Source organism: Hoplias malabaricus, chromosome 5 (assembly GCF_029633855.1).
Source record: "Hoplias malabaricus isolate fHopMal1 chromosome 5, fHopMal1.hap1, whole genome shotgun sequence".
Classification (NCBI taxonomy): domain Eukaryota; kingdom Metazoa; phylum Chordata; class Actinopteri; order Characiformes; family Erythrinidae; genus Hoplias; species Hoplias malabaricus.
Window position 1 is genome coordinate 25,280,959 of NC_089804.1, and position 26,862 is coordinate 25,307,820.

Consider the following 26,862-nt stretch of genomic DNA (forward strand, 5'->3'; position numbering starts at 1 on the left):
GAGTATGGGTCTGAGCCAACTCTGTATCTCAGTTCACCACCCACAGCATAAAAGGCTGAGGAATGTGACATTTCTCTGTGTAACTTCTACATAGCTAATGGATTTACTTTCTTGTCTAATTGCTGCCGACTGACATCGGGGTTTGACGCATGAAGCCGAGCGCCCCTCTCTGAGCCTCGGCCCTTGCCCCACCATCCCCACAGCTCAAAGAAATTGTATATTTATCCGTCATGGATCAATGGAACCAGTGCACATAGGCAGCCCCGGGCAAGGCATTGTAGAAACAGCTCCAGTACCACAGGTGGAAAAGGAGATTTGAGTCCTACTGGTTCCTTAGACCAAGCAGCACTTCAGAGTGAATACAAAGTTTCTTTCCTTAGAGAGTAGGGAGCTGAATACTCTACCCAACACCCCAGTCCCTCCAGCCAACAAACACACACACACACAGAGACAGGCACGCATAACCAAACCCCACCCCCCTTTCAGTGGTGTCCATCCCTAGACCTGCACCAGAGAATAATACTAACCTTTTCATTGTTTGAAATCGCTGAGGCGACCGGAACACACACTAATTATGTAAACATGACTTTGAGAAATGCCCGGCGGTGGAGGAGGCACAGAAGCTGTGAATTTCCTCTCAAATGTATACATTACAAAGGGTGGCGCGTATGTAAGGGTGGGCGAGAGATTGTGTGCGTGCGTGCAATGGGGGGTGCTCAGCAGAATTTTAATGAAGCCTCAAGGTTCTGCTAAAGGACAGCAGAAAAGGGAAGATGGAAAGAGGAACAGAGGCTCAGAGTAGCATTATGGTGCTTATGCACAGTAGGCTAGTAATTGTAAGTCAAGGCGACAGGACTTGCAGTGTAATCTTCCAGATTGTACCTCCAGTCCAGTCATTTTGACTTATTACATAATTCAAAGACCTGGACAACTGAAAACTTCATAGACATTTAAGAAAGTGTTAACATGTACATGTATGTAATATGATGCGTAGTACAGGTCACATCAAAGCAGAAAAATGACACTGATATATTAGTCATTGAACCACAAGTCATATTAAGACTAACTAAGGGCTTCGGGCACATGACACATAAAACTTGCAAGTTTTATGACACATTTGGCAAAGATAACTGCTAATTATATATATATATTCAATATTTGGTTTAATGATACAATTTGTATTTAATATACTCTCTCTATATATTTCTTTTTAGCTGAGCTTGTTTAAATTCTCTCACTACATGAACATGAATGTTGGAGATGACTCTATATCGTAAGTATTTGTGTATTTAGATATACTCCCTTTTATGTGTTCACAAGAATAACATGAAATTAATGTACAAGCCTACTTATCTAGTCCGGTCAAAGCTTTGGCACCACATGGCAACATGACCATATGCTTCTGAAGTGTATGCCAAAGCCAGCACAAGGGGCCAAAGGTTACTCCACCGAATCACACATTTAACAAGATTTGATTGGCGGTCAAAGGTGCTGGCTTAATTTTATCACATTAGGCACCAATTATGCTTGAGTGGCAGATGTTTTTGTCCATATAACAAGCATGCTTAATATCTTTTATTCTGAGTGTTCAAAATTTCATTAAGATTCATGAGTGCAGCATAGACAATGTTTGCTTTCCCTAACAAAAAGAATACAGTTGCTGATGTCTGTTGAATTAATACTGGAAAAAAAAGAGAAGTTCTACCCCCCATCTACTCTTATTGTTCCAGGTTTAAATTCTTAAAAATAGACATGGATATAAGGTTGGGATATAAGATTGCAGAAAAGCATTTTTATCATAAAAAAAAAACTGGAAATGAGACTTTTGTAAATGATGTGTAAAGCTTAAGGAACCTGCACATTAATATGCCTTATTTCCATTTTGATTTTTTTACAGAATCATTCTTACCAAGGTTCTTCAAGAGCCCAAACGTTAGTTCTCCAATGGCACAGCTCCGATAGAGTTTTTCTGGTCCTTTTAAGAGTGTACCACACAAAGAATGTTTTGCCAAATTTGATAAAAACACACTCGAATCAGCGCAGGGGAAAGATAACCATTTCTGATATTCCCAAAAATAAAGGAAGATAATCACCCCATCATCTTTCAGACTATGTCCTATGTCATGGAAGAGAGCATTCCCATCTCAGTGCACTCTAAACTACATGTCTTTGGATGTGTGCACAGCTTCGGGCTAACTGTCTGAAAGTGCACATGCTGAAGCCCAGACACCAGCACAAGTTATTTGAAAGCCAGACAAAGTGCTCCAGGCCTTCAATTTCCATATTCCTTTATGCCTGTTACACTCGTCATTCGGCGGCACACAACCACAATGAAAAGCTGTTGTTTATTTCTCAACTTTTACTTCACACTGCATGCGCCACATGGAATTGGACCATGTCGAGTAATTCCCATGGATGCAAGCTGCACCCTTGAAGATTTGTCTTGCTGGACACCCCATCTAATCCATGATTATTGTTGTTTGTGTTATCCCAGTTGTTGTTAGCTTTGACCTGAACGCACATATCTAGCTAACCTTTACTCCATGACTCAGGCTTGTTGGAGCCAGTGAGAACACAGCATGCATTTGTTCAATCCTCCGACCCTCCAGATTTATGTCTAACTCAGGAGATAAGAAAAATAGAAAAACGTAAGAAAACTGAAGTTAGTTCGATGTCTCGCTAAGTGCAGGCAGCAGACCTCTCCTGACAGGCCTTTGTTGGGCCGAACCAGCGCTGAATGACAGGCCCGTTAGCCTCCAGTCTGGAGAATCTTGTCATGCTGCCAAGGCCTGGGCTGCTACATGATTTGCAGAACTCATAAATGCTAAGCAAGGATAAGGCTGCTGCTCGGGCGGCTGGACAGAGCACCTGCTATCTGCTGAGAGAGATCTCTTTATGGAGAGCAGACTCAGGCCTGTCAGCTCAACGGATTCTAAAAGGCTCGGAGAAATCATGACTTTCATAAACCTCATAAAAACAAGGAACCAACATAGTGAATTCAATGTAACTGGAGTAGAGTCAGATTTATTTACACAGTATTCTTTATATCTATCATCACTGTCATTCCAAATTTTTATTTTTTTTAATGACATATTTCGTGAGTGTGTGTGTGTGTGTGTGTGTGTGTGTGTGTGTGTGTGTGTGTTTGTGTGTGTGTGTGTGTGTGAAATTTTCAATTGTGATTGAACACCTGTCCAATGAAATTCAGAATCTGTGACTCTGAATTTAATCCATCTACGGCAGTGAACACACACACCTACGTAGTGGTGAGTAGCCAACCAACTGCTCTGGGTGCAGTTGGGGGTTAGGTGCCTTGTTCAAGGGCCCAAATTTCTTAGCAGTCGAAGGGAACAAACCTAGTCCTAAGCCCAATTCTATAACTAATAGGCAACAGCTGCTTAACCATTAGACCGCCTGCCTTGTGCTTTATTTACAAAGCAAGTAATACTGAAACAGGACTCAAACCATAATAAATATGACATTAACATCTGTTATTCAAACAGGTGATATAGACCTTTAAGAACTGAAGATCTTGCACTTTATTTAAACTGTAATTTCAACATAAAAATGGCTCAAGGTTCACCCCTAGCTAAACCAGCTGTGAATGCCTTAAAATTAGTCAAGGACACTCAGAGGGCCCTGCAGTTCCAGTCCCTCAGGCCAGCCTCAGAGCATGACAATTAAATCTAGAGTTATCAGATTAAAAGCCCATAGAGTCACTGCCAAGCGGCAATGTCTGACTAGCCAGTCTGCAGCTGTCTATCATAGTCTGAGTTAAAGACAGGCACAGTTCCAAGCAGACAAAGGGAAAATCCCACTTGCCTCTAATATTCTTGCCCTCTCCCTTGCCACATATTCTAATCCCCCCAGCTCCCACCCTCCTGCACCCCCCTCCCTCCACACTCCCTCCACAAGAACCTTAAGAGATCATGGCCATCATCTAATAAAAGCTGGCTTGAAAAGAAAAATGGAAGCCTGGGAGGATATGAGAGGAGTAGCCAATGCATCATTCAGTTTGTAAGTACTCTGTCTGCTTTGCTCTCAGTTCCTTATTCCTCATAAACTCTCCACAGTGGTTTACAGCAGCCCCTATAAATGACCCCACTCTCAGTCTCATGCACTCAAAACATTAAGACTGTACTTTCTCAAAGGCTAGGCAACACAATGAATCAATACCACATGTCACGAGGCATATGAATACTACACAGTCTTCATCACTGGAGACGTACACACTGGTGGACCTGCTCGTTGACTGGTGTGATTCAACCTAATGAGATTTGACAGCTTCTTTTCCTACAGCAGCTGTGGGAAACTGCAGCAAAAAAAAGGCTTCTAGCCACGTGGATGCTAACTCGATCTACTGGAGGATAGATTTTAGCACTGTGCCAGTGGGGCTTTCCAATTCCAGCATAACAAATTATAAGTGAAGGAAACTATAAGGATTTTTTACTATAAAGATGTTTTTATCTAAGTATCTTAGCAACAACAAAAAACAAGTTTTGGAAGAGACTTGTTTAGCGTGCACAAATTCAAAGATCTGTTAATATAAACTACAAAAATTGTCAATGTATTTCTTTGACAGAAATGTTATGATTACAACTACTAAATTAAGAGTACTGAAACTAAAAATTCAGCCTGTGTTTCCATGCCGTCTGGATTGAACGTCCATGTGAATTGTAAGCACAGCCGGCACATTCAAAGATGAAAAATTGAAAAGTGTGAAAAGCCATTAACTTTTCTGACTCTGAACAGCCATACGTTTCAAACGTTTGACACCATGCCAATCTAAAGCCATTTGTCAACAACTGCAAAGGGGAAAAGGCTCTTTTCAACGCTGCCAGAGTCACGGTGTTGTTGTTATTTGTGTCCAAAGGGCAGCACTGTGTTTGTGCGCTCTCCAACTGACCAGCTGGATGAATGGTTGGTGGAGGATAATAATTAATTGGATGCAAGCATTGCCAATCACAGCAGCCTTTTCTCCAGAGCGTGTTGGAAAGATGTATGGATTAAGGGACATCATAAAACAAGCAGGGTCTGATTGATCCCGTGCAATGAAATAAGTCTGTCATGCAGGCTTTAAGGATGGCCGAACTGTATTTTGATGCACTGCTCGCTGGCTTTTGCTCACAGTCTTGTGGCTAACTCCATATTGGAGGGAGAATATTAAACCTCGGAGGCTGCAGTTATCACAGAAGACAAAAGCATGGCACAGGTTTGCATTCATTATTTCTTTCTCGGTTTGTTGAAACATGCATAAATGCTGAGTTAACTGTCAGTCAGCATTTATGTTTGTAAATAGAAAGGATGATATTTCTTGCTGTGTATGTTGTGCTTTGCTTTATTGAAACAAAACCATAATTAGCATCTTTATTATTTGAATGTATATATTATTCATTTAACTGCATTTCCATAATGATATAAATTTCACATATACGTATTTTACACTGCCAATCCAAGTACATACAACTCAACTTTATATATTAGCATCAGTTCTGAAGAATACTGGATATCAATATGAATTTGAATATAAGCAAATTTGTGCTTATTCTTTTTGTAGCTATTTTTTTTATTCGTTATGTAATAGCAATTTTATAAAGTACAACATTAATAAAAACACTGCATTAGATCTGGGCTTCAAACAGTTAAACACAGAAACACACAAATTAAGCAAAGATCCCCTAGCACTAACTGGTTTCTTAACACCTACCTAGTTATAAGGCACAGATACACAATGTGTGTATGAAAACACCAACAAACTCTCTCTCTCTCTCTCTCTCTCTCTCTCTCTCTCTCTCTCTCAAACACACAAACACACACACACAAACACATTCAGTAAATAAAGCGACAGTCAATTACAGTGGGCTGGCACAAAAGTCTTACCCAGCGGTTCAATTCAACAGGGAGAAATCTATCCCTCTGTCCCTGAATAATTTTACACCTCAGTGAACACGAGGCACTGAGAAAGAAGGGGGGGGGGTGTAGAGAATGAGGGAGATTCAGGATGGAAAGTGGGGCTGAGTAGAAGGTGCGTGTGTGTGCGTACACACACACACACACACATATACAGAGAGAGAGAGACAGACAGACAGACACATATACTTACTCTCTGGGGCTAAGGAAGCCAGAGGAACTGATAGACTACTGTGGCGCTTGAATGCTTGTAGCTATCAAACTGGTCAAACAGACCAGGCCAGAATCTCTCTTTTGATCACATAATCATTACAGAGGAAAGATATATGGATATAGATATAGATATAGATATGTGACATGTTTAATCATGTTGAGATACCTTTTACCAAGAATGAGATACTTGGTTAGAATTTTCAGCATTTCAGGCAAAATCATGTAACCCACCTGTGTGACAGTGACACTAGTTGTTGTGTCACTCTGAGACCCTTAACTAATGTTAATGTGGAAAGCATTTAAATATAAATATCCATCCATCCATTATCTGTAAGCGCTTATCCAGTTCAGGGTCGCTGTGGGTCCAGAGCCTACATGGAATCATTGGGCGCAAGACAGGAATACACCCTAGAGGGGGCAAAACACACACATTCACACCTACGAACACATTTGAGTCACCAATCCACCTACAAACATGTGTTTTTGGACTGTGGGAGGAAACCGGCGCACCCGGAGGAAACCCACACGGACACAGGGAGAACACACCAACTCCTCACAGACAGTCAGCAGGAGCAGGAATGGAACCCACAACCTCCAGGTCCCTGGAGCTGTGTGACTGCGACAACTACCTGCTGCACCACCGTGCCGCCCTCTAAGTATAAATATAATATATAAATATGGAATATAAATGCTCTTAGCAGTCTTACAAGATCTAGTTTAAATATTCCTAGAAATGTCAAAGAAGCTGCAGCAAAAGCAGGTCACTCTCCCTCTGGATACCCTTGAATTAAAAAAAAAATCACAGCATGTGATTGTGTACAAACACTTTCTGTACAGCTGACCTACAGGCTAAGCATTTTGATGTACAGATACATAAACACGAATTAAGATAAGCTCAGCTCAAGTTATCGCCTAAACATATCGGTGTGAGCTCGTGACATCCCGGGGCGTCTGCTGATGTATCTGCAGATGCAGCTGTGGGTGAAGCCTGACAGCAGCATCTCCACACATTACTATTCCAATCATGGTCCAGGCATCTTCACAAATCAGACCAAACAGCCCCGAGCCTCCCCCGTTCGGCAAAACAAAACGGCTTGACCTTTTTTCCCCACCCTCTGTCGGCCCCTAAGAGGCTCCGAACCATTTCCACAAACATTTGCCTGGGCAAAGTTGTCCTTAATTACCCAGACTTGCGTGATATATTCCCCATCTGAAGCGCAAAGAGGAAATAAATGTTGTTGTTTTTCTCTTCATTTCGACTAATCAGTGAGCTTTGTTCTCCAGCTTGATCATGAGAAAAAAAGGAGGAAAAAAAAACTGCTCAAGCTTTGGGACAGGGAGAGAGAGAGAGAGAGAGAGAGAGAGAGAGAGAGAGAGAGAGTGAGCAAGAAAAAAAAACAAGCTCTTTTCTATATTGACAGCTGAAAAGGTCTGCTTAATTTGTTTCCACAAGAGGAGGAAATGTATTAAAATAAATCTTTAAACATCAAGAAACCTGGCTTCTTTGTCGGCTTGAAGAATGAAATCAACCTAATCAGCGTGGTTCTAATCCCTACAAGGAAGCTGTAATCCCACAGATACCAGGACGGGGTTTAGTCCTCTCCGCAGGGGATCCTCCGAACAAGCTCAATTTCTGCAATCAGACACAAGGGTAATCAAACGCCGGACCAAAGTTTAGGTCAGGACAGGCCTAGGAGTACAGGGCACAGCCTGCAGTAAGCACTTTTAGATTTAGTTTGCTTCAGTTTAAGTTTGGATTAGTGTAGCTTTAGCATGTCGCCATTTAATTATTAAAATAACTGACTACAAAAATGCATATTAAAAAATATAAATATTATCTCCAGTCACATTTGTGTATATATCAAAATACATATATAAAAGATATTGTTAATATTTGAATTTACATCTCCAGGATGTCACATTATATCATTTACTGAATACAAATAGCTTCAAAATATATTCAATTTTAAGGTGCACTAGTGAGTTTATGTTTCTGTCTTAGAGTTCATGTTGGTTTATTAAAAAACCTTTCCACTTTATGAATTTTTCACAAAAACAGAAAGGGCCCTGCATGAATCAATACTCAACAGAATTCACTGTGTTTCATTTCTACTGGAAAAGAAACTGACACCAGCGGCAGTAATCCCAGAGCACACCAGAGGTCTGCTTAGACAAACACCATCTAAATTTCCCGGCATTCCCTGTGGGGTCAGCTGGCTCACAGCATCTGTTTCCTTTGATTATGTGAAGAGGGGCAGAAGCAGGCCAGAGAAGAAAAGGACACAGAGGAGAGGGCCAGTGCCAGGCCAGATTAAGGCCGGCCGGCCACTTTTACTAGCAACGGCCACAGGGGTAATACCAGAGCAGAAGTGCTGATGTCTAGATTATTTTTGACTTTAGAAGCAAGAAAGAGGTGAATACAGAGAGAAGACAGAGGGAGGGAGGGAGGGAGGGAGAAAGAGAGGGAGAGAAGGTGCAGGGGGGTTACAGAAAGAGAGCGAATATTGGATTGAGAGATTTAAAGAAAAGCGTCTATGCCTCTGAGGGTGACCGCAGAAGTGGAGGACAAGGACTAGCAGACAACAGCAGTTTTTACGACACGTAAAATTTTGAAGCTCACAGTTTGCCATCTGCAAGCAGCTTATTGTGCAATAGCATGAGCGCAGCAACTCTATTAAATGAGAAAAAAAGGGCATTTTCAGTCATGCTGGGCCTCCTTTAGCCTCTCAAGCAAATGCAATGGGAAACAATTCTGTGTAGTCAAAGTAATATATCACACTACTTATGATAAGCTCATAAATCTATTTGAAATGTGTTTGAGTTTTATTACAGCTTTGCTGATTAGTTTTCATTCAATTTAGATTCATTTGTGATTTCTGCTATTTTCACGTTCTTGCATAATTACTCTAACAGAGTGCACACAAATGTACTGCCAACATATGTTACCAGTGTACAAAATTAAATGTAGCAATAACTAAAGTGTTGACTGAACAAAAACATACTGTCAACAAGATATCACTCACTCACTCACACAGGTAGTGTCACTGTCACACAACTCCAAAGTCCTGCTCCAGGTGACTGTCTGTAAAGAATCTGATGCGCTCTCTCTGTGTCCACGTGGGTTTCCTCCGGGTGTTCTGCTGTTCTCTCACAGTCCAAAAACACACGTTGGTAGGTGGATTGACTACTGAAAAGTGTCCATAGGTGTGAATGTGCGAGTGCGTGTCGCCCTGTCAAGAACTGGCGCACCAACCTCCAGGCTCTGGTGTTCCCGAATTGTCACCGATGATTCCGTCTAGGCTCCGGACCCACCGCGACCCTGAACTATTCATATTTATATGTATATTTTCATATATTTATATCATTGTAGGTATGGAGTATACTCTCTAAGAGCTCAAAACTGTATTTCATATTAAAAAGTCATTTAGAAGGGGTTCTAAAGAATTAGTGGTTTCTGCCTAATTGTAGGAAGACATCGAGTTTGCATTATTTGAAACACCGGTAAAGCCAGGCATATGCTTCCACGCGTGAAGCCAATCATCAAATCTTTTTGATCTACTGCTAATGTCATTAGGCAGCTCAACACACTTAGAGGAGAACACTGCCTGCCCTATCCTATCCACAGGGAGGGCACTTGTGCTTGTCTTGGGCTTCCAGCCATAGATGCTGAGGAACTGTCAATATAGGTCATAGTACTGATGCTGAGATTGTTATTCCACAAAATATTGATTTTTCAACTCATACATCACAGGAAGTATCATGTGTAATGAGAATACATTTCTGCTACAATGCCCATCCCTAGGTCATCACAGGCAAACCAAGCAGCCTCACTATTTTAGATGCTTTCAAGTCTTTTAAGTGAGGGGGGTGGGTAGGGGGATTGTCATTGAGGCAAGGTAATTCAATTCAATCTACAGCTTACAAGATCATCATGTAAGCTCTGTATGCATCCTCAATGTTTGAGAAGATGCCTCGCGTGAATCGGGGCATTCTATGTACACGGATGAGCGGATTATGATTTTCTTCGCTTGCCTGATGGCCTCCTCCATCCGGCAGAATCATCTCTCTGAAGGTGGGAAATGGATATTCTGCAGCGTTTGCTAAACTAAAGCCAGCAGCCAGTCAAACGATGATGTGACCTCCAGAGCTGAAAGCTGAATTTTGGGGAACAAGGAAAGGGCAATTGTCTCGTAGCAAAGTTTGATCCCATACCCTAATCACGTACCCAACCCTACCAATGTCCCCCACGTTTCTCTCTCTCTCTCTCTCTCTCTCTGTCTCTCTCGCTATCTCACTTTCTCAGCCTTTTGAATCACTGCTGATAGGCAGGCATGGCAGAAAATAGTAACTGGGCTGAAGGACGTTTTGTCAATAAGTAATAACCACGCTGTATTAGCAGCATATTTAGCCATGAGAATCCCTCTGAATTGCTTTTAGGTAAAATCATTTAGAGGCACACGCCTTGGAATGCAACAGTGGATGTGGACGTGAGATTTGCCCTGGTTTAGCCAACTGTGAACTTTGAAGCATCTGCTTCTGAGAGCTGGGACAGGTCTTTTTTTTTTCCCTCCCCTCACCGTGATCACACTCTCCTGCGACCTCATTCTGAGAGAGCACCTCATGCAATTGCTGTATTGCTATTCAGAATTCAAGGCTAGCCTTACATATCAGCCACCTTCAGATGACCAAATCAGTGCTGCAGCTCCAGTGACTTCAGAGAAACACACTGTACTGTACACTCCTCCAGCCGTGATAATGTGTTTTCCAGCAAGACCGTGCGGCTTCCTATAGGGCGAGCGCTATCAAATACACACTTCTCTAGGTATTTAAAATTAACAGCAGGGGGTTTGAAGCGACCAATGGTGAAATCCATGGTGAGAGCGAAAGAGATAAAGGCAGGAATTGACTTTGCGCCGTTCCCTGGCATTCGCCTTTCTCTCATCTTTATCACGGACATCATTATCTCTACGATATTTTTTTCTCCCCTCCCATGGTCACATACTGAAAATTTCATTTTTTTGTGTGGTCATTCTGGAAAATGTATTTTTCAACTTAATAGACATCTGTGTCATTACCCTCAATAAGGGTCATTTCCCAAGGCACAGCGCTGGGTATAGACTCACTATATGGGACATTGATGGGAAAATGGTGAAAATATAATACCACGACACAAAGATGCTTTCTCCGTACGTTTGTATCAAAATCAGTCCAAAGACACAGCAGTGCCAGTAGTGACATAATTAATAATAAAGCCACTGTGTTGGCTTTCCATATTCAAGGTCTCGTGCACTCTGGAGAAGTATATTTAATGCAGCCAGTCCAATTAAGCTCTCTTGGTGAGCCAACATCATTGGGATCCAAACTAGCAACCTCCTGGGAACCAGATTTAAACCTGAGGCTGTGTTATATATAAATTTTTGATTCTGACCAACAAGTTCAACAATAAACTCTACAAGAACCCCTCCAAAGAAAATAAAGTTATTTACATTGTTAAATGTAGTGTTGTTTAAGTGCATGAATATCAGGAGTGAAATAACCAGGCAATGACAAGACTTTCTCAGACCTTAGGAACCAGTCCTATCAACTTACAGGAGGGGGCTTTGGAGCTGCAGGATCGGTAAGTAAAGACAACCTGGAATTAACTGTATAACCATGTATCCATGTGTTCTAAATGCCGGCAAATGTGTAGTTACAGCTGAACCCCTTTAAAACATTACGGGATTTTATTTCTTATTATATATATTTCTAAATTAACAGCGATTATTTTGAAGAGGTTTAATCGAGACTTACAGACGATACACTGCATTGTTTGGCTTATTCAGTCTGTTCATGACATCGCATCATGGTATACAGCCTCCAGCATTTATGCTGGTACTGCATCTTGCAGATAGATCATTAATTTCTGCTGACGCTATGAATGGCCTCAGGTAACATAGGGCAATTTTCTTGTGTATGTTTACATATTGTTAAAATCAGATAAAACATAGGCTTTAAATAGCTACCCCAGGATGGAACCTCTTCTAAATTCACAAACCGTCTTGTGATATTGGTCAGTGTGCTTACAAGTACTGACAATAACCACAATATATTGAGAAAAAATATATTAGTGGCAAAACATATGATAACAGTGTCCTACTGTCAAATCTTCTACTTCTACTGTGTCACACTTAATGACTTTCCAAATCCCTGAGGTGACTGAAAATATCATGTTGAGCAGACATCTCTATAGATTATATTCAAGCCTTTCCTCCATCCTCTCTCTCGGTGCCTCCTAATCTCCTGAATTACGGCTTGGGTGTCTTGCGGTATTACATGCATGCAAAGAAGCAGAAGCTCTGGACATGAGCTGCTGCTTGTTTGTGTGACCCGCTGGCTGGACAGGCCCTGCGGTAGAGGCCTCATTAAATCCAGCCCCTGCTTGTTGGGAGCATGGCATTTGGGGAGAGCCAGTAGCTAGGGGAGGAGGGAGTGAGGACTGTTTAGGATCTTGTACTCATTAAGAGCTGTGTGTGACACTGGGTAAAAAATGGCTCTCCTCACAGCCTCCAGGAGAGACATCAGTTCAGCTGGACACGGAGAAACCCAATGAACATGTTGAAACAGAGCTACATCTTCATTCTCTATTTCTTTGCCCTTCTGTGCTTCTCCTTCTCTTCAGATAGTTTGACCACTTCAACTTTTCACAATAATGAGCTATTTTCCTACATGAAAGCCTTGTGGTTAATCCACAGATGTTGAATTTATAGCTGATGAGAACAAAAAGATGATGTATTTTAAATAGTATAACATAAAAATATGAACTCTTCATGTCGAATGGATAAAGGTGGGGTGGATTTTTAAAAAATTTAAAATGTCTTCATAAATCAATCATGCAAAAAAAGATGCAAAAAAGTAATTAAGGGTGGTATAATGCAGCACAATGGAACATCTTTACAGTGATGGCAATAGGAATCTATATATGTAGATGATCATTTCATACACCTCATTTCAGAGGTTCTTAGCACCTGATATCGTCACCACCCCTGTGAACAATTCAGACTCTGCAAGTTCCTTCAGAATAGAGCATTTCATACAGAAGCAAACTGACTACATTTCAAAAATTTTATTTTGTAAAATTGTGGAAAATATAAAAATAAGAATGCTGTTCTGCCTTGCAGTTAAATTCTCTCTCTATTTCTCACTCTCTCCTTCTGTCTCTCACACATAGACTTCTCGCTGCATATTTAGTGAACGTTTAGCAGTTGTAGATGCTGGGGTTTGGCCCATAGTAACAGCTGTGCTTTCTGTTAGACTTTTAGAAAGCAGGCATGAGGAAGTGAACTGCTGCTCACACTTGATCTGGCTAAAGCAAAGTGAATTACCAAAAAAACCCCACGGTAAAAACCAATACGTTTCACTATGTTCCCCGGACCACTAGCAACATCTCCTTCTGCAGCTTGTGTTTGATCTTGCGAGGGGATGAAGGATTATTTGCCTTCCCCACATGGCGTCCCTGGGAGAAGAAATGAGGAATAGCGAGGAGATGGTAATCACAGCAGAAGCGAAGGCTGAGAATGGAGGTCATCTCAGCGGTGCGTAGCGGACGCTGAAACCAGCTGGTTTGAGCTCAAGGAGAGCGGGGAGCTTCAGTATACACCAGAAAATTATCACACCTAAAGCTCACCTTGAATCTCCTTTTAGCTATTGCTTGTCGGGGGCAACATATAGATAGATTTGCTGCATATCATCAGTCAAGAGATGAAGATGTACACTCAGCGGGGATGCGATCGTTTCTGGTGTAAATGAAAAACAAGAAAATGCTGAAGCAGTGTCTTGACAAACCTAAACATAGTTAAATAAAAAGTTTTTAATCTTTCACTGCTACAAACTTCATATTTCATCCCTCAGACCTTCTCCGCTTCCACAATGTGGGGGAAAAGCTTTTTGTACACAAAGGAGTCTTACACCTCTATTCCTGCCTCCCATCAAGCTGTTGAATTAAAAGTTTAGTAATGAGTAAACTTATACAGAAAAGAACCCTAAAGAACTCTCACAAATGCCATCTTCTTCCCTTCTTCTAACAACTCATACAATTTTACAGTGCTGCCACAACTACAATGGCTAAAGAAGACTTCACAAGCACACAAGGTCGAGAAATGTGAAATGCGACTACTCTTTTTAAAAAAACGGAAGAGAAATCAGGCATCCTTGGAAGATGAGAGCCGGAGAGGGTGGAGGGTGGAGGCTTTGATAGAAAGCACACTGGGACAGCAAGGCTTTTGGCCTCCCAACTCTAAGGATCCACGCTCTCGACTGAAAAAGTGTAGAGACGCCATGTGTCTCCTCGCACCATCATCCGCTCGCCTTCACAAAGCCTACCAGAACACAAAGAGAGCACTCCTGCACTCGCACATCAAAATACACTTTCAACTACAATCCGTGAAAATAAACTTTTTTGCGTACAAAACAACAAAACATCAGTGGGTTTTTGTCTCTCAAAGTTGCAGCACTGAAGTGCAGACGAAATTGAGTTAAAGCAAGCGGCCAAAGCATCGTTTTCGGCTGCAGCTTCGCCTCAGAATGCAGGTTTAATCTTCAAGAAGTTTCAAGGGAAGGATTACTGAGAGGTCAAGGATGTCGAAAGTTAGGTTCTGGCTTAGGCTCAGCTTTCTTTAATAAACTATGCTGCTAAACTCTTCAGAAAAAAATTGCTTCTGAATGGTCCATTATGGTTCAAGGTAACCACATTTTATTTCATTTAAGAGGTTTAATTTTTCTACATTACTATGATATATGCAAACAGTATTTGTTAAAACTCCATTAAATAGTTCTTCACACTCAAATTTAATTTACAAATACAGTTCTTTACAGAATCACACACTGAAACGTTTTTCAACAAAGCAAAATGGCATCACTTCAAAGAACCCCATTGGCACCTATTTTTAAGAGTGCAAGATTGGCATTGCTATTAAAGAGAATGTTATTAATATGCATTTTAAGTCCCTTAACGTATCAATTTCTGCAGTGAATTAATTTCTTTCCATAACTAATTAACAGATCAATAGAGCAGGATCAATCAAATTATTTGAAGGTTAATATCAAAGTCAAATTCTCCGCCCTTACAATCCAGAAAAATCCCTTTAAAAAAGAATAGAAAAGAAAAGAAAACGAAAATGAAAAAATACACCCACAGACTGAAATGTAAGCATATGAAAGTTTGGTGTGTGCTGGAATTAGGCCAAACAGGTCTCGCCTAATCTGAGCTGAGTGTGTTTGTTTGTCTCTGAATGTCAGAATGCCTTCAGGGCCAGGAATGTTGGAGTTCCAAATAATGTAGATACTTTCTGTACACAAGCCCTAATGCTGGCTGGAAACCAGGGAGATTTACAGCTCTCATCAACATGCAGACACAGGCAGTAGGTGAAGACTAATAACAAAAGATTAGTTGTGTAGAAAAATAGAAAAATGTTTATTTTGTCAGTAAATATTTGTATTTTCTTTGGGAGTTAATCTCCTGAATAAAATATGTCAGATGCATTGTAATCAGAATCAAAGTAAAACACTGAAAAGTGAAACAAAATTGATCAAACAAGAAAATACAGGAACGGTGTATTGGACATAATATGATCATAATCAGTTCATTTTGACTTGAGTTTGTTGTTAATGATACCTCAATCTCTATTTATTTCTATATTGTAGCATGAGTTTACAGCTGCAAACTTGTGGGTGTGTAATTCAAGGTTTTGAATTTCGTTTATATGTGATATCATATTTATTCATGATCTTCATTATATCGTGACTCTCAGTTTCTGCAAACAAATGCCAGTTTTAAAACATCTATATCAATTTATCCATCTATATATGTATTAATATATTAGAAGTATAATGTTTGGTACAAAAACCCAATGCTTGTTATTTTAGAAGCAAAATCATCAGGCTATGTAATGATTAATGAGAATAGGTTCAGGTATTCCTAAATGGCAAATAAAAAACCAATTGGTGGTTACATAATGAGTTCCTATATAACTCTGAATAAAAAATTCTATATAATTCTTTGCTCTGATTGCTTGATTTCATCCAGAGTGAGCCCCAGGATTATAGTTCGTGGGCTTATGCCCAGCAAGACAGAGTAAGTCAGGACTGACCAAAGGCCAAAGTGCTTTGTTCTTACATGGCTAAAACTTACAAAAGTAATTTGGACTGGTCACAGTGAAAGAAGCACATCTTCTCTCTGCGTGAACCGAAGATGGATTTCCCCTAAAGTTCAATTAAAAAAGTGCAAAAGTGCCATGAAACTTGTTTAAACTGTCGAACGATTCTCCAGCAGTCAGGACGATTAGAAGAGATTCCTCACCTCATTGGTGTTCCACCTGTGTCTCTCCTTGGGCAGGGAGGAGCATTTGGGCAGACATTCGAGCAGCTTCTTGGGCAGGTAGATTTTCAAATGTCCATGTTCATCTAAAGGCAAAAAGAGAGACGGTGCATTCAAAGTAAGCTCAGAAACTCAGAGTCAGAGTGATTTCCCTGGATTACATCAGTAGGAGTCGAAGAGAATAAACGCTGTTTGTTCTTACCAGTCAAAATTCATTTGTCAACTTATACAACTGAAAATTACTGAGTAATTACTGAGGGAAATATTAGAGGGTAAGGTCTTCATTGAGTTTTAAAGTTTTCTTAAAGCTTTTTGAGATTCCTTTTCAATACGTTTAAATAAATATGAGGAAACATGGCTAAGAACAACAACAGAATATAAACTAAAAATAAAAAGCCAACACCAAAAAATATATTCAGATAGACGCTCTCACCCTTGACTGCTGTAGGTTTTCTGCTATTGTATGACTCTAATATTTTCCCCCCTTACTCTCTTATCATGCAAGAGTGCATGCTCAAATACATAACAAGCAAATTGGGCGACAGAGCAAAAGCATTTCAAGGTTATTGATAACCGTTTGAATCAAGGGCTCAGGCTTCTTAAGGAACTCGATGTTTAGCCCTGAGGGAGAAGGTAGTTCCACATTGCGTGCTGAGCCTGCTTATGAATAAAAAAGTGAGTGAGCAAGTGAGAGGCAGAGGGAGTAAGGAAGGGATAGAGAGAGCGAGAGAGAGAGAGAGACAAACAGACAGAAAGGGACTGGAGGAGTGTGTCCTCTAGTAAAAGCATGAAGACATTGGACGCAGGGAGAAAGTGGGGCTACAGATGAAGATAGTGTGTCCGTGGGGACTCTGCTTGGCAAACATTCAAACTTTAGGTATGAGAACAAACAGATAGCCAGAGGGAGAGAGACACATGGTGAAGGTTACACGACTTTACTGTTGAGAGTTCTACACTGGGATCTGTTTGTGCTTTACCTGTGCGTGAACCGTTGGCCATGTAAATAATTCAGATCCCTATAGCAACCATCAGAGGCTATCAACAGCTGCAGATGAGCAGGACCCAAGACCACTCTCCAATGCTTTCAGCTCCTCTCCAGCCAATATAATCAGTCATAATCTTCACTACAACAGACAGGACAGCATCTATAATCCTCAGCCTTATCTTACCTAACCTGTCATCAGCGATGCATGTCTAGAAATTTTAAACCGGATTCTTTCACTGTAGGACCGCATTTGTTCATGATGGGATAAGAAATGGAGATGGGAGCAGATACTCGACTTATGAATTGCTGTCACACCAGCAAAGCTCCTCACACTGTACCTTTGCCTGCTGAAAATATATTGAGTTCTCTTCAAAACATATTGAGCAAAAAATCCTTTTCCACTGGATACTGTTGAATATTTACAAACATTACAAATACAAATACAATAAATATATTTTTATTCTACAGGGCTTTTTCAGCAGGTAAAAGCAGCAAAATCATTCACTAACAAGGGAGCAACGTGTCAGATGGATTCTATTAAATCTAAAACCACAATTCTACAAATACATTCTGTTCCAGTGTTTTTCCGATCATTTTACAAAAGAAGCCCCACGTAGCTGTTATTGTTGGATGCGCTAAGATACTTTCTCTCTCATCGTTAGAGGCTTCTATTGAACTCTAAAAGGCCCTGAAATAATTAACTGAAAAGTAATGTGCTCCTGCCTAACATTTCACTCTCTTTCGTCTTGTAAATGTCACAATTACAATGTAGGGAAGATATAATGCAACACAATTCACATTTCAGTGAGAACTGTTCGATTCGAGATTGGCTCTGTCTGTACCTATACGCTGGTTAATCTCTGTCTTCAGGGAGGACTTTCTTGAGAATAGAGTCCATGCCTCATCACCACAAAAGCTTTCAGACGCACAACCGCTAACACTATGAGGATGATAAAAGGACAAGACAGTGAGCAACTTATTTACAGGGTAATTAAGGCCAGTCTATATATCTGGCAACCTTCCCTCCATTGCCCCGGCATCCCTTCTCCCCCTCCTTTCTTTCAGCAGGTTTGGCAGTGCGATAGACCGATTCCAAGGCCTGTCATTTACTCCCATTGTTCTGCATTAAAGCAAGGGGCTTTTAAATTATGCTGGCACTCAAGAGTGTGGCTTTAGGGACGAATTTTAATCACAGTGCCACCGCCGTCTGCCAAGAGCCGGCCATCGTGTGTCTTTCTCTTGCTGGCTACACCCCATGCTGTGGTCGACCAAACATGCAGAACTGGGGACGAAACAGAGTGACAGTATCCCCACTGTGCACACACACACACACACATACACACACACACACACACAAACATAAGAAATCAAAAGTGATCTGAGTGAATGTCTACTCTGTACAAGGGAATACAAAAGAAACTTGCACCCTTGCAAAAAATATGTTAAATTGAAAAAATATATCTATTTTCTCGCTTAATAACAATGACAAGAATTCAATTCTCTTCTTACAAAAACAAATAGTAAAATTCTTTCTTCTGTTACCACCAGCGGAAAAAAATTTAAGGATAAAGTAAGGTCTAAAAAAGAGTGTGACCTGAGAGACTGAGGAAATGTATACATCCCGCTACCTGTCCTTGGTCACATTACAAATCTGAGCTATAGATATATACATAGTCTTATGATCTGACCATTCTCAATCATGCATTTATTAACAAGAATGCTGCAAATATGGAATATTAAATGCTTCAAATGTTGCTGGCATAGATGAAAAACAAATTTCTTATTTAGCGAGTGCTCCGAATGCAAGGGCATGTGGTCTGCGCATGAATACCAAACAGCATAGAACGCTAAGGCCTGCATCCTGGCCGTGTCGAACCGATGTCCGACGCTTGATCAGAGGGGATTTTCATTACTTCCTTGCCTTTGAAAAACAGAAGGAAAATTAACATCAAACCTGCCCTTCAAAGTCCCAAAGTAGATCAGAGAGTCCTGGTTTAGTTTTCCACTTTATAGAGGTAGCACATCAGTGTAGCTGGCGGGGCTCTTTTACAACTTAAAACTCAAAACTTAAGAATCTAGCAATGGACTTCATTTCTACAGCATAGGAGGATGAAGGTCAACAAGGTGAAGTATCATCTGGAGAGACTGAAGAGGATCTGATGAGTGCTTGTGCTAAGTGATGGAAAAATGCTACTAAAGATGGTATTAAAGCACACCATCAAAGCAATTCGTGCTAATCTGAGGAACTGCTTTGATTTTGTAATATGAGTTCTGTTAAAAACGTGCCCTGTAATGTCTGTCATCTGTAAGCCCCAAATATAATTTTTTTACGTTTTATTTTTAATAAGTGTATTTAGCAGTGCAATGTTTGGTAATTGATTTCCAAACTGGTTTAATTAACTATCCGATTTAATAAACCAGTCGTAAGGACATGTTCTGATTAATAAGATTGGTAAAGGTTGATTATAGTTGGCAAAAATAGGATTTCTAGTGTATTTGCTCCCACAAAATAAAGGTTTATAAATGGTTCCTTGCAATGAGATATGGTTCTAGGAACACGTTACTCTACGTTACATGGAGGCACTTTTCATTCACAATTGACATCCCTTAAAAAGTTGGTATTCAGAGGCAGTGCTTCAGAGATCTTGGTATCTTTTCAGAGTACTACTATATGTCTAAAAGTTTGCAGACACTGGCTCACCCACAGCTGTTTCTGAATTCAAGGAAACTGCCAGCGACTCCACTAAGACAGATACAGACAAGTGAACTGTTGAACAGTAATGTCTTACATACTGACACAACACTTATCTCAGACACAATGATGAACATTCTCTCTGCACGAGCGGCAGCAATGGCAGCAAAGCCTGTGCCCTTTTTCAATGACACAGAAAGAATGAAGTGTGATCAGCACATTCAGCACCAGGCGAATCCAAAAAGGCAAATCAATAATAATCCACCGCTGAAAAAGCATTTGCAAAGAATTATGCTGAAAAAGTGTGAGTGTATGTTTTTTCTTCCTTACCTTCCTCAATTATTTTTACATTATTATTAGTTTCTGTACGACTCAATTGAAATCAAAATGCCACAACAAACTACAAAACACTGGGCACAAAATGTGATCTACATCCAATCTGCTGAGTAAAGTGTCTGTCCTGTCCAGGCAAACACAACACAGCTCTGTCCTTACGGAGGATTATCGCAAATCTGCTGTCTGTAATGACTGCATGCAGGAGGGTGGCCTAAAACCAGCTTTCTGCAACAGGGAACTGTATTAAAAATGCTGAAAAAATGGACATAGACTTCCATAACTCATCAGCTCTGTGTCACTTTTTAATGAAAGCCGCTGTTTTTCCATTAAATTGTCAGCGCTGACGGACATTTTCTGTTAGCATCTGTTTATTTGTAAATGGTGTTTTCTGTTGCACGGTGCTTCACCTGTCGCAAGCGCTTTGTTTCAACCTTTTGTCAGGGGTATAAACTGCTATCTGCTGACTTCGGACGCTCTTTTATGATTCTCTCTGAGTCAGGCACAATCCTTGGACTGAGAGCAAGAGAGAAAATGCTTCAAAAGGCAAATTTGGAGAACAAGGCTAAAAAGAATAAGGAGACAGTGACATTTACAGATTTTTCCCCTCTCTTTCCCTCATCATATAGCAAACTCAGGCCTAAGCAGGGGTCGGTGTAGTTGTAGGACTTTTTGATCCCATTTTGGAGAATGTGAGCTTTGGAGGAAATGCATTAAACTGTCCCGCCTTGGAAAAGGCATCAACACCTTTTTCCTCTGACCTCCTCAAATAGAGGTCAACTAAATCTAGGGCCTTCCTGGGTGACAGATAAGAGCAATGTAGTGTGAGGACGGCATGAAGTCGACTTTACAAAATGTCATCCGGTAGGTCGCACATAAAGAGTAAATGTTATAGGGGGACAATTACGTCACTTTCTGATTGGCTATTTCAAACAATCGATTTTCTCCAATCTGTCATATTATGGAGATGTTGCTCTGAGGGCCACAATCAGTCTCGTGAGAAATGTTCCAGGAAATCAAATTTCATAGTCGCTCGCACCTCTTTCATTTCAATGAAACTTTCATTTGGAGTCATTTGGATCTCAAAGAAATTGCAGAATTGCACTGCAGATTCACGTCAGCCGATTAATTATTTTTTGTACCTGTAAAACTGTCATGCTCGCATTAAAGCGGAGAAGAAGTGAAATCCTCGGGTGAGATAGCTGTCAGTTAATTATAAAAGTTTCCATAATAAAGACAGCAAGAAAACGCAGCAAAAAGCAGCACTTAATGCTCCCAGTACAGATATTAAGGGGTGTCTGGGGAAATTTAGAATTTTTTTCCACTGTTTTTTCCAAATAAAATTAATGTGACAGAAATAAAGGCTCATTGCACAGCGGTTCCAGGCAGCCAGGGGGGAGGGATGGGCTTGCATGCTAATTCTTCACACTGCTGATAAACTTTTCCTTCAAGTATCTTACCTCGACTAGCATATTAGCCACATCAGCTCTGAGATGCTCATTAAAGTGAGCCGAGTGCAAAGCAGGGTCTTTATGCTGAAGGATTTTTTTTTTTTTTTAATTTTCAGTGTGAGCGGCGGAGGCTTTGATATGAGCAAGGCCGTGAGAGTGGAGCATCCTCCAGTTGTTGTGGGACTCTACAGGGGCCCGGGACTTGGGCCTACATTGAAACCTCCATGCTAGACATCTCCTACGCATTCTCCCTTGAGACATGCACATTGCATAAAAATCAGTGGTGTAGTTGTCTATATGGTAATTTCCAAAGGACAAAAGGTGAATATACAGACACTGGTGAGTCACACCCACAATGTGTTATCTATGGGTGAGGCAAATGGAGACAGGCAGACAATAATGCAAGTACACATGCGCGCACTCACACACACACACACACACACACACTACTGTAGATCCTGTAATTTTTCATTCCACTGAACACCTATCACATATATTACCATAATTCAGTGACAAGGAAACAATGCAGTGGTAGTGCTAACGTGAATGAGGATAAGAAAGAAGGTTTCAAGCTGAATTAAAGTGGAATATCCTGACAATTATTGCCTGATATTGAAGTCGTAAGCAAGTCAGCAATATGCCAGAGGGGAGGCTTCACTAACACAAATGACAATTGACTAGGAAATAGTACCCATGGGAAGGTCAAATCATCCCGAGGCCTGACCCTGAAGATGGTCAAGCAATTGGACCCTCAGCATATCTGAAAAAATAAATGTATACAATATTTTTAATAGGAGATGAAAATAGGAGGGCTGACAAATGGGAAAATGAAGCAACAGATGGACTATAGCCAGTGGCTGTAAACTTAAAAAGTGTCCATATAAGATAAACGTTTCTGATAAAAAGTGTGTAGGCACAAGGTAGGTGAAACTCAGTATATTCCCAACTTTCTAAGAAACAACTTTTTCTGGAAGCTGTGAACAATGAAATTTCTATTAAATTAGCAATGACTCAAATACTTGGTCTATGTCAGTCAAATTGGTTTAGTAGTGAATTCTTTCAAGGTCATGAAGCTTGGATTGAGGCCCTGGATAGAAATAGTCCAGGAGCTGTCTGAGAATTCAAGAAGATGGAAGGTGACGATGATTATGTCCATGTCTTTGGGTAGAGGGACAAGTCAGCAGGGACAGATAAAGTGACCTCCAGTCTGGTCATCCTTAAAGCCTCTGAGGGTTAGAAAAGCATCTGGATCTGGGTGCTAATCTGGGGCTTATCGGCTGGTCTTTAAAAGGTTTGGCTGCGCGCGGCTGTTTTACTGTATCTGTCATGGCGGCTTGAGCAGGCATCACTCCAGAGAGCAGAACAAAGCTTGTTTTAGAGGGGGATAAAGAGGGCTGACAAAAACACATCTCAAATCGATAGTGTCCTCCTGCCTTTGTGCCTTGGTGATGGGATACTCTTTCTCTTTTTACTTTACCATAGATTGCTCACTCTGATATGCATTTTGAGCAAGGCCACTGAATATAGTCTGACATTGGCAGCTTTATTGAGGACTAGGCCATATGCAGAAGCCATAGTGATGGGCCACGCTTCAATGAGAGCCATAGTTGTCAGATAATAATCCACGTCATCAAAGTTACGGTGGCAGCTTGACCGTAAAAAAGCATGGACGTAGTTAAAAGAATGAAAGGGAAAATGATAGATAGCCTTCCCACCCTTCCTCCAACAGGGAATTGCAGTGACATTCATTCACATTTCACGTTAACTGAGAATGATGTGTTATTTTAAAGTGAGTGCGCAGTTAAGGGCCTGTGTCCTTACGGGTAGAACCATGACATCATTTCCAATGCTGTTTTACCCCTTTTCTGATTCAAATGTGCCTCAGGTCATGCTGGTCAGTTTCAATTTCGGCTCGCCCTCTCAGTCCAAGATCAATACCAATCAAAGCAGTGATTGCTCTATTGTTCTCAGTAATAATACAGCTCCTTTATTGACTCTCTCCTCCATTACCATCAGCGACCACATCTGCGTCTTTCAATAGATCACTTGCCAGATAGCTATCTGGCATTTGGGCAATGAATATCTTGTTTACAGCCACTGAGCTTAAATGCTAAGTTTCACTGTGCTTGGGATTTTTTTTGCACATTAAAGCGTAATGAATGCCGCTGTCATCTACATGAAGGAATCTGTCTGAAGGTGTTAGGAAGTTTTTACCTTTGCAAACTTTTAAATCCTATACTACAAACCCCCTGTCACTGTAGGAGAAGTCTTAATTAGGAGCTTTTCCTCTGGTGCCATCATCAAAATGCAGCACACAACGTGGAATAACTGGTCCAATGTTTGTTTCAAGTCTCCAATCAGCCTCCAATCTGGGCGATATAGAATCGAAGGCATTAACTGTGCAAGCACTGGGGATGTAACAGGCAGAGTTTGTATTAATTGAATACCCAGCGATAAAACAGAAATTAATTGCACTGGCCTATGAAGGCAGTTGCGGATGGTACACATAGGCCTACGCACAGGAATGCCCATATGAACATGGCTTAATTTAAAAGAAACTGTATGCTAGTCCTAATAGCTCGGTAGCAGTTTCTGATTTGCCGGAAATGGCATTTACTTGGGGGGACAGGGCGAGTAGGGGTACAAACCATTGTTTTTTTTTTTTGTATTTGGACACATAAGACAAACAAGTAAATCCACTAACAGATGCATTCAGAGGCATAAACAAGACAGGGGATATGAGAATGTTCAAATACACATGGACTCAATCATGCAAATGAGTGTATGAATACAAATGGATAAAGAGCTAAGCTATGCATACAAAATGCACTTTAGGCTGCTGGTGAACAATCTGTCCTCTCCACTCTCTCTATCTCTCCCTCCATCTCTCTTTCTATCAAAGCATTTCATGACAGGTCTTGGCTTCGTACCGCGGGCCTTCTCATGCTCTCTAATTGTTTCCTGGACACTTACTCTTAAAGCATATAGTGTTTGTGCTTTTAAATCACGACTGTTCCCGTTACAGATAAGCATACCCACGGATATGTACTGGGAGGCACACCAGTAAAAAAAAAAAAAAAAGAAAGCGGAAAATAGCCTTTCCTGGGACATGGACTGAAAAATAATCGTGCATAGTGTGAAAAGCCACATCTTCTACACAATTTAAGTATTTATTACTAAAATAAATCAGTTCAGAAATTTAACACATACACATTTACATTTCAATATTCACAGTGTAATAAAGTTCAAATGCAATGTTATATTAAAAATGTTATTTTAAAAATCTTTCTAGTTTATCTCTCTGGAGAAATAATTTTGCACTTTAATGATATATGTGATATATCAATTATTAATTGGTCTTCATTAAAAGCTCTGATGAATTGTTGAAATAATTGGTTGATTCCTTAAAAATATCTTAATCAACAGTTAATTTTATTATTATTCATTCATTCATTCATTCATTCATTCATTATCTGTAACCACTTATCCAATTCAGGGTCGCGGTGGGTCCAGAGCCTACCTGGAATCATTGGGCACAAGGCAGGAGCACACCCTGGAGGGGGCGGCAGTCCTTCACAGGGCAACACAGACACACACACACATTCACTCACACCTACGGACACTTTTGGGTCGCCAATCCACCTAATAGCGTGTGTTTTTGGACTGTGGGAGGAGCACCCGGAGGTAACCCACGCGGACACGGAGAGAACACACCAACTCCTCACAGACAGTCACCCGGAGCGAGAATCGAACCCACAAGCTCCAGGTCCCTGGAGCTGTGTGACTGCAACACTACCTGCTATTATTATTATTATTATTATTATTATTATTATTATTATTATGGGCAGCCCTCTGAAGAAACTGGTACTATATCTGTGACACAACCCCAGGGTTCTAAGGTTGTGGGTCTGTGGGGAGTTTGTGATGTTCTCCTCGTGTCTGTATAGGTTTCCCCTAGGTACTCCAGTTTCCCCCTGCAACCCAAACACAATATAGGACTGGCTGTGAAAAATGTCCATAGGTGTGAGTGACAAGGTAAGTGTGTGATGCCCTGTAATGGACTGTCAAGGGTGTATTTCTTCCTTGACGCCTGTGATTCTAGACCCATCAGCTTTGAACAGGCTGAAGAATCTACATAAAATGAATGAATGCATATATTTGTATTATTATTATTATTACTGTAGTTGTTCCTATTTTGAGCATAGTGCTATTTTTGTCTGGCTAACCTGAGATGTTGGGAAATAAATCTGAGCCCATACAGGCAACCCTGACCTTATGTTACAGGTACAAAAATAATTCCTCTGTTTCTGTTTTGGCTTACTGCAACCCTGAACTGGATAAGCGGATACAGATAATGAATGAATGAATGAATGTTTTGGCTTGTTTATTAATGTAGAGTCAAGTGAAATAAAGGAGGTCACTAACAAAACCGACATGACATGCAGTTGTTAGTATAAGCCTCAGCAAAAACGTACCTCACTATCCACCTTTCACTCAAATGCATAACATCGGCTGTTTTGATAGTAAAAGAATGGGAACAATGATGGAAAACCCAAAAGCATCACACGGTTCAAGGCAGCCTATTACAGAAGGTTGAAGCTGATAACCTCAACCTTGATTAGGAACATAACATAGCCTAGCTATTCACCCATTCCTTCGTTCCCAGCTTTGTGTAGAACACTTTTGGCTTTCATTTGTTTCTCTCTACTGTGAATAAATCCTTTGATTAGTCTCCGCATCTCAATTAATGCTATCTTTCTCCTCAATTTTTACGATCTTTGAGGCAAAGAGTTTGCTCTTAATTGCTACTGCATTTCTGAAAATAACGCCATGGCTGATAAAACATTGGAGAAATGGGATATTAGGTTTGATACAAGAAAGAGCAAATTAATGTGCTGTCATCCTTGCATTGAAGTAAGAAAAGCGC

At 40.6% G+C, this 26,862-nt stretch overlaps 1 protein-coding gene across 2 annotated transcripts in view; it reads right to left on the bottom strand.

Moving 5' to 3' along the window:
* Nucleotides 1-26,862, bottom strand: part of LOC136696612 (calmodulin-binding transcription activator 1-like) — a 307,592-nt gene that overhangs the window by 271,124 nt on the left and 9,606 nt on the right. For both annotated transcript variants that reach the window (XM_066671168.1, XM_066671167.1), the window contains one exon: nt 16,457-16,560. In XM_066671168.1, the coding sequence (XP_066527265.1) occupies nt 16,457-16,560 (104 nt within the window). The remainder of the gene's footprint in view (nt 1-16,456; nt 16,561-26,862) is intronic.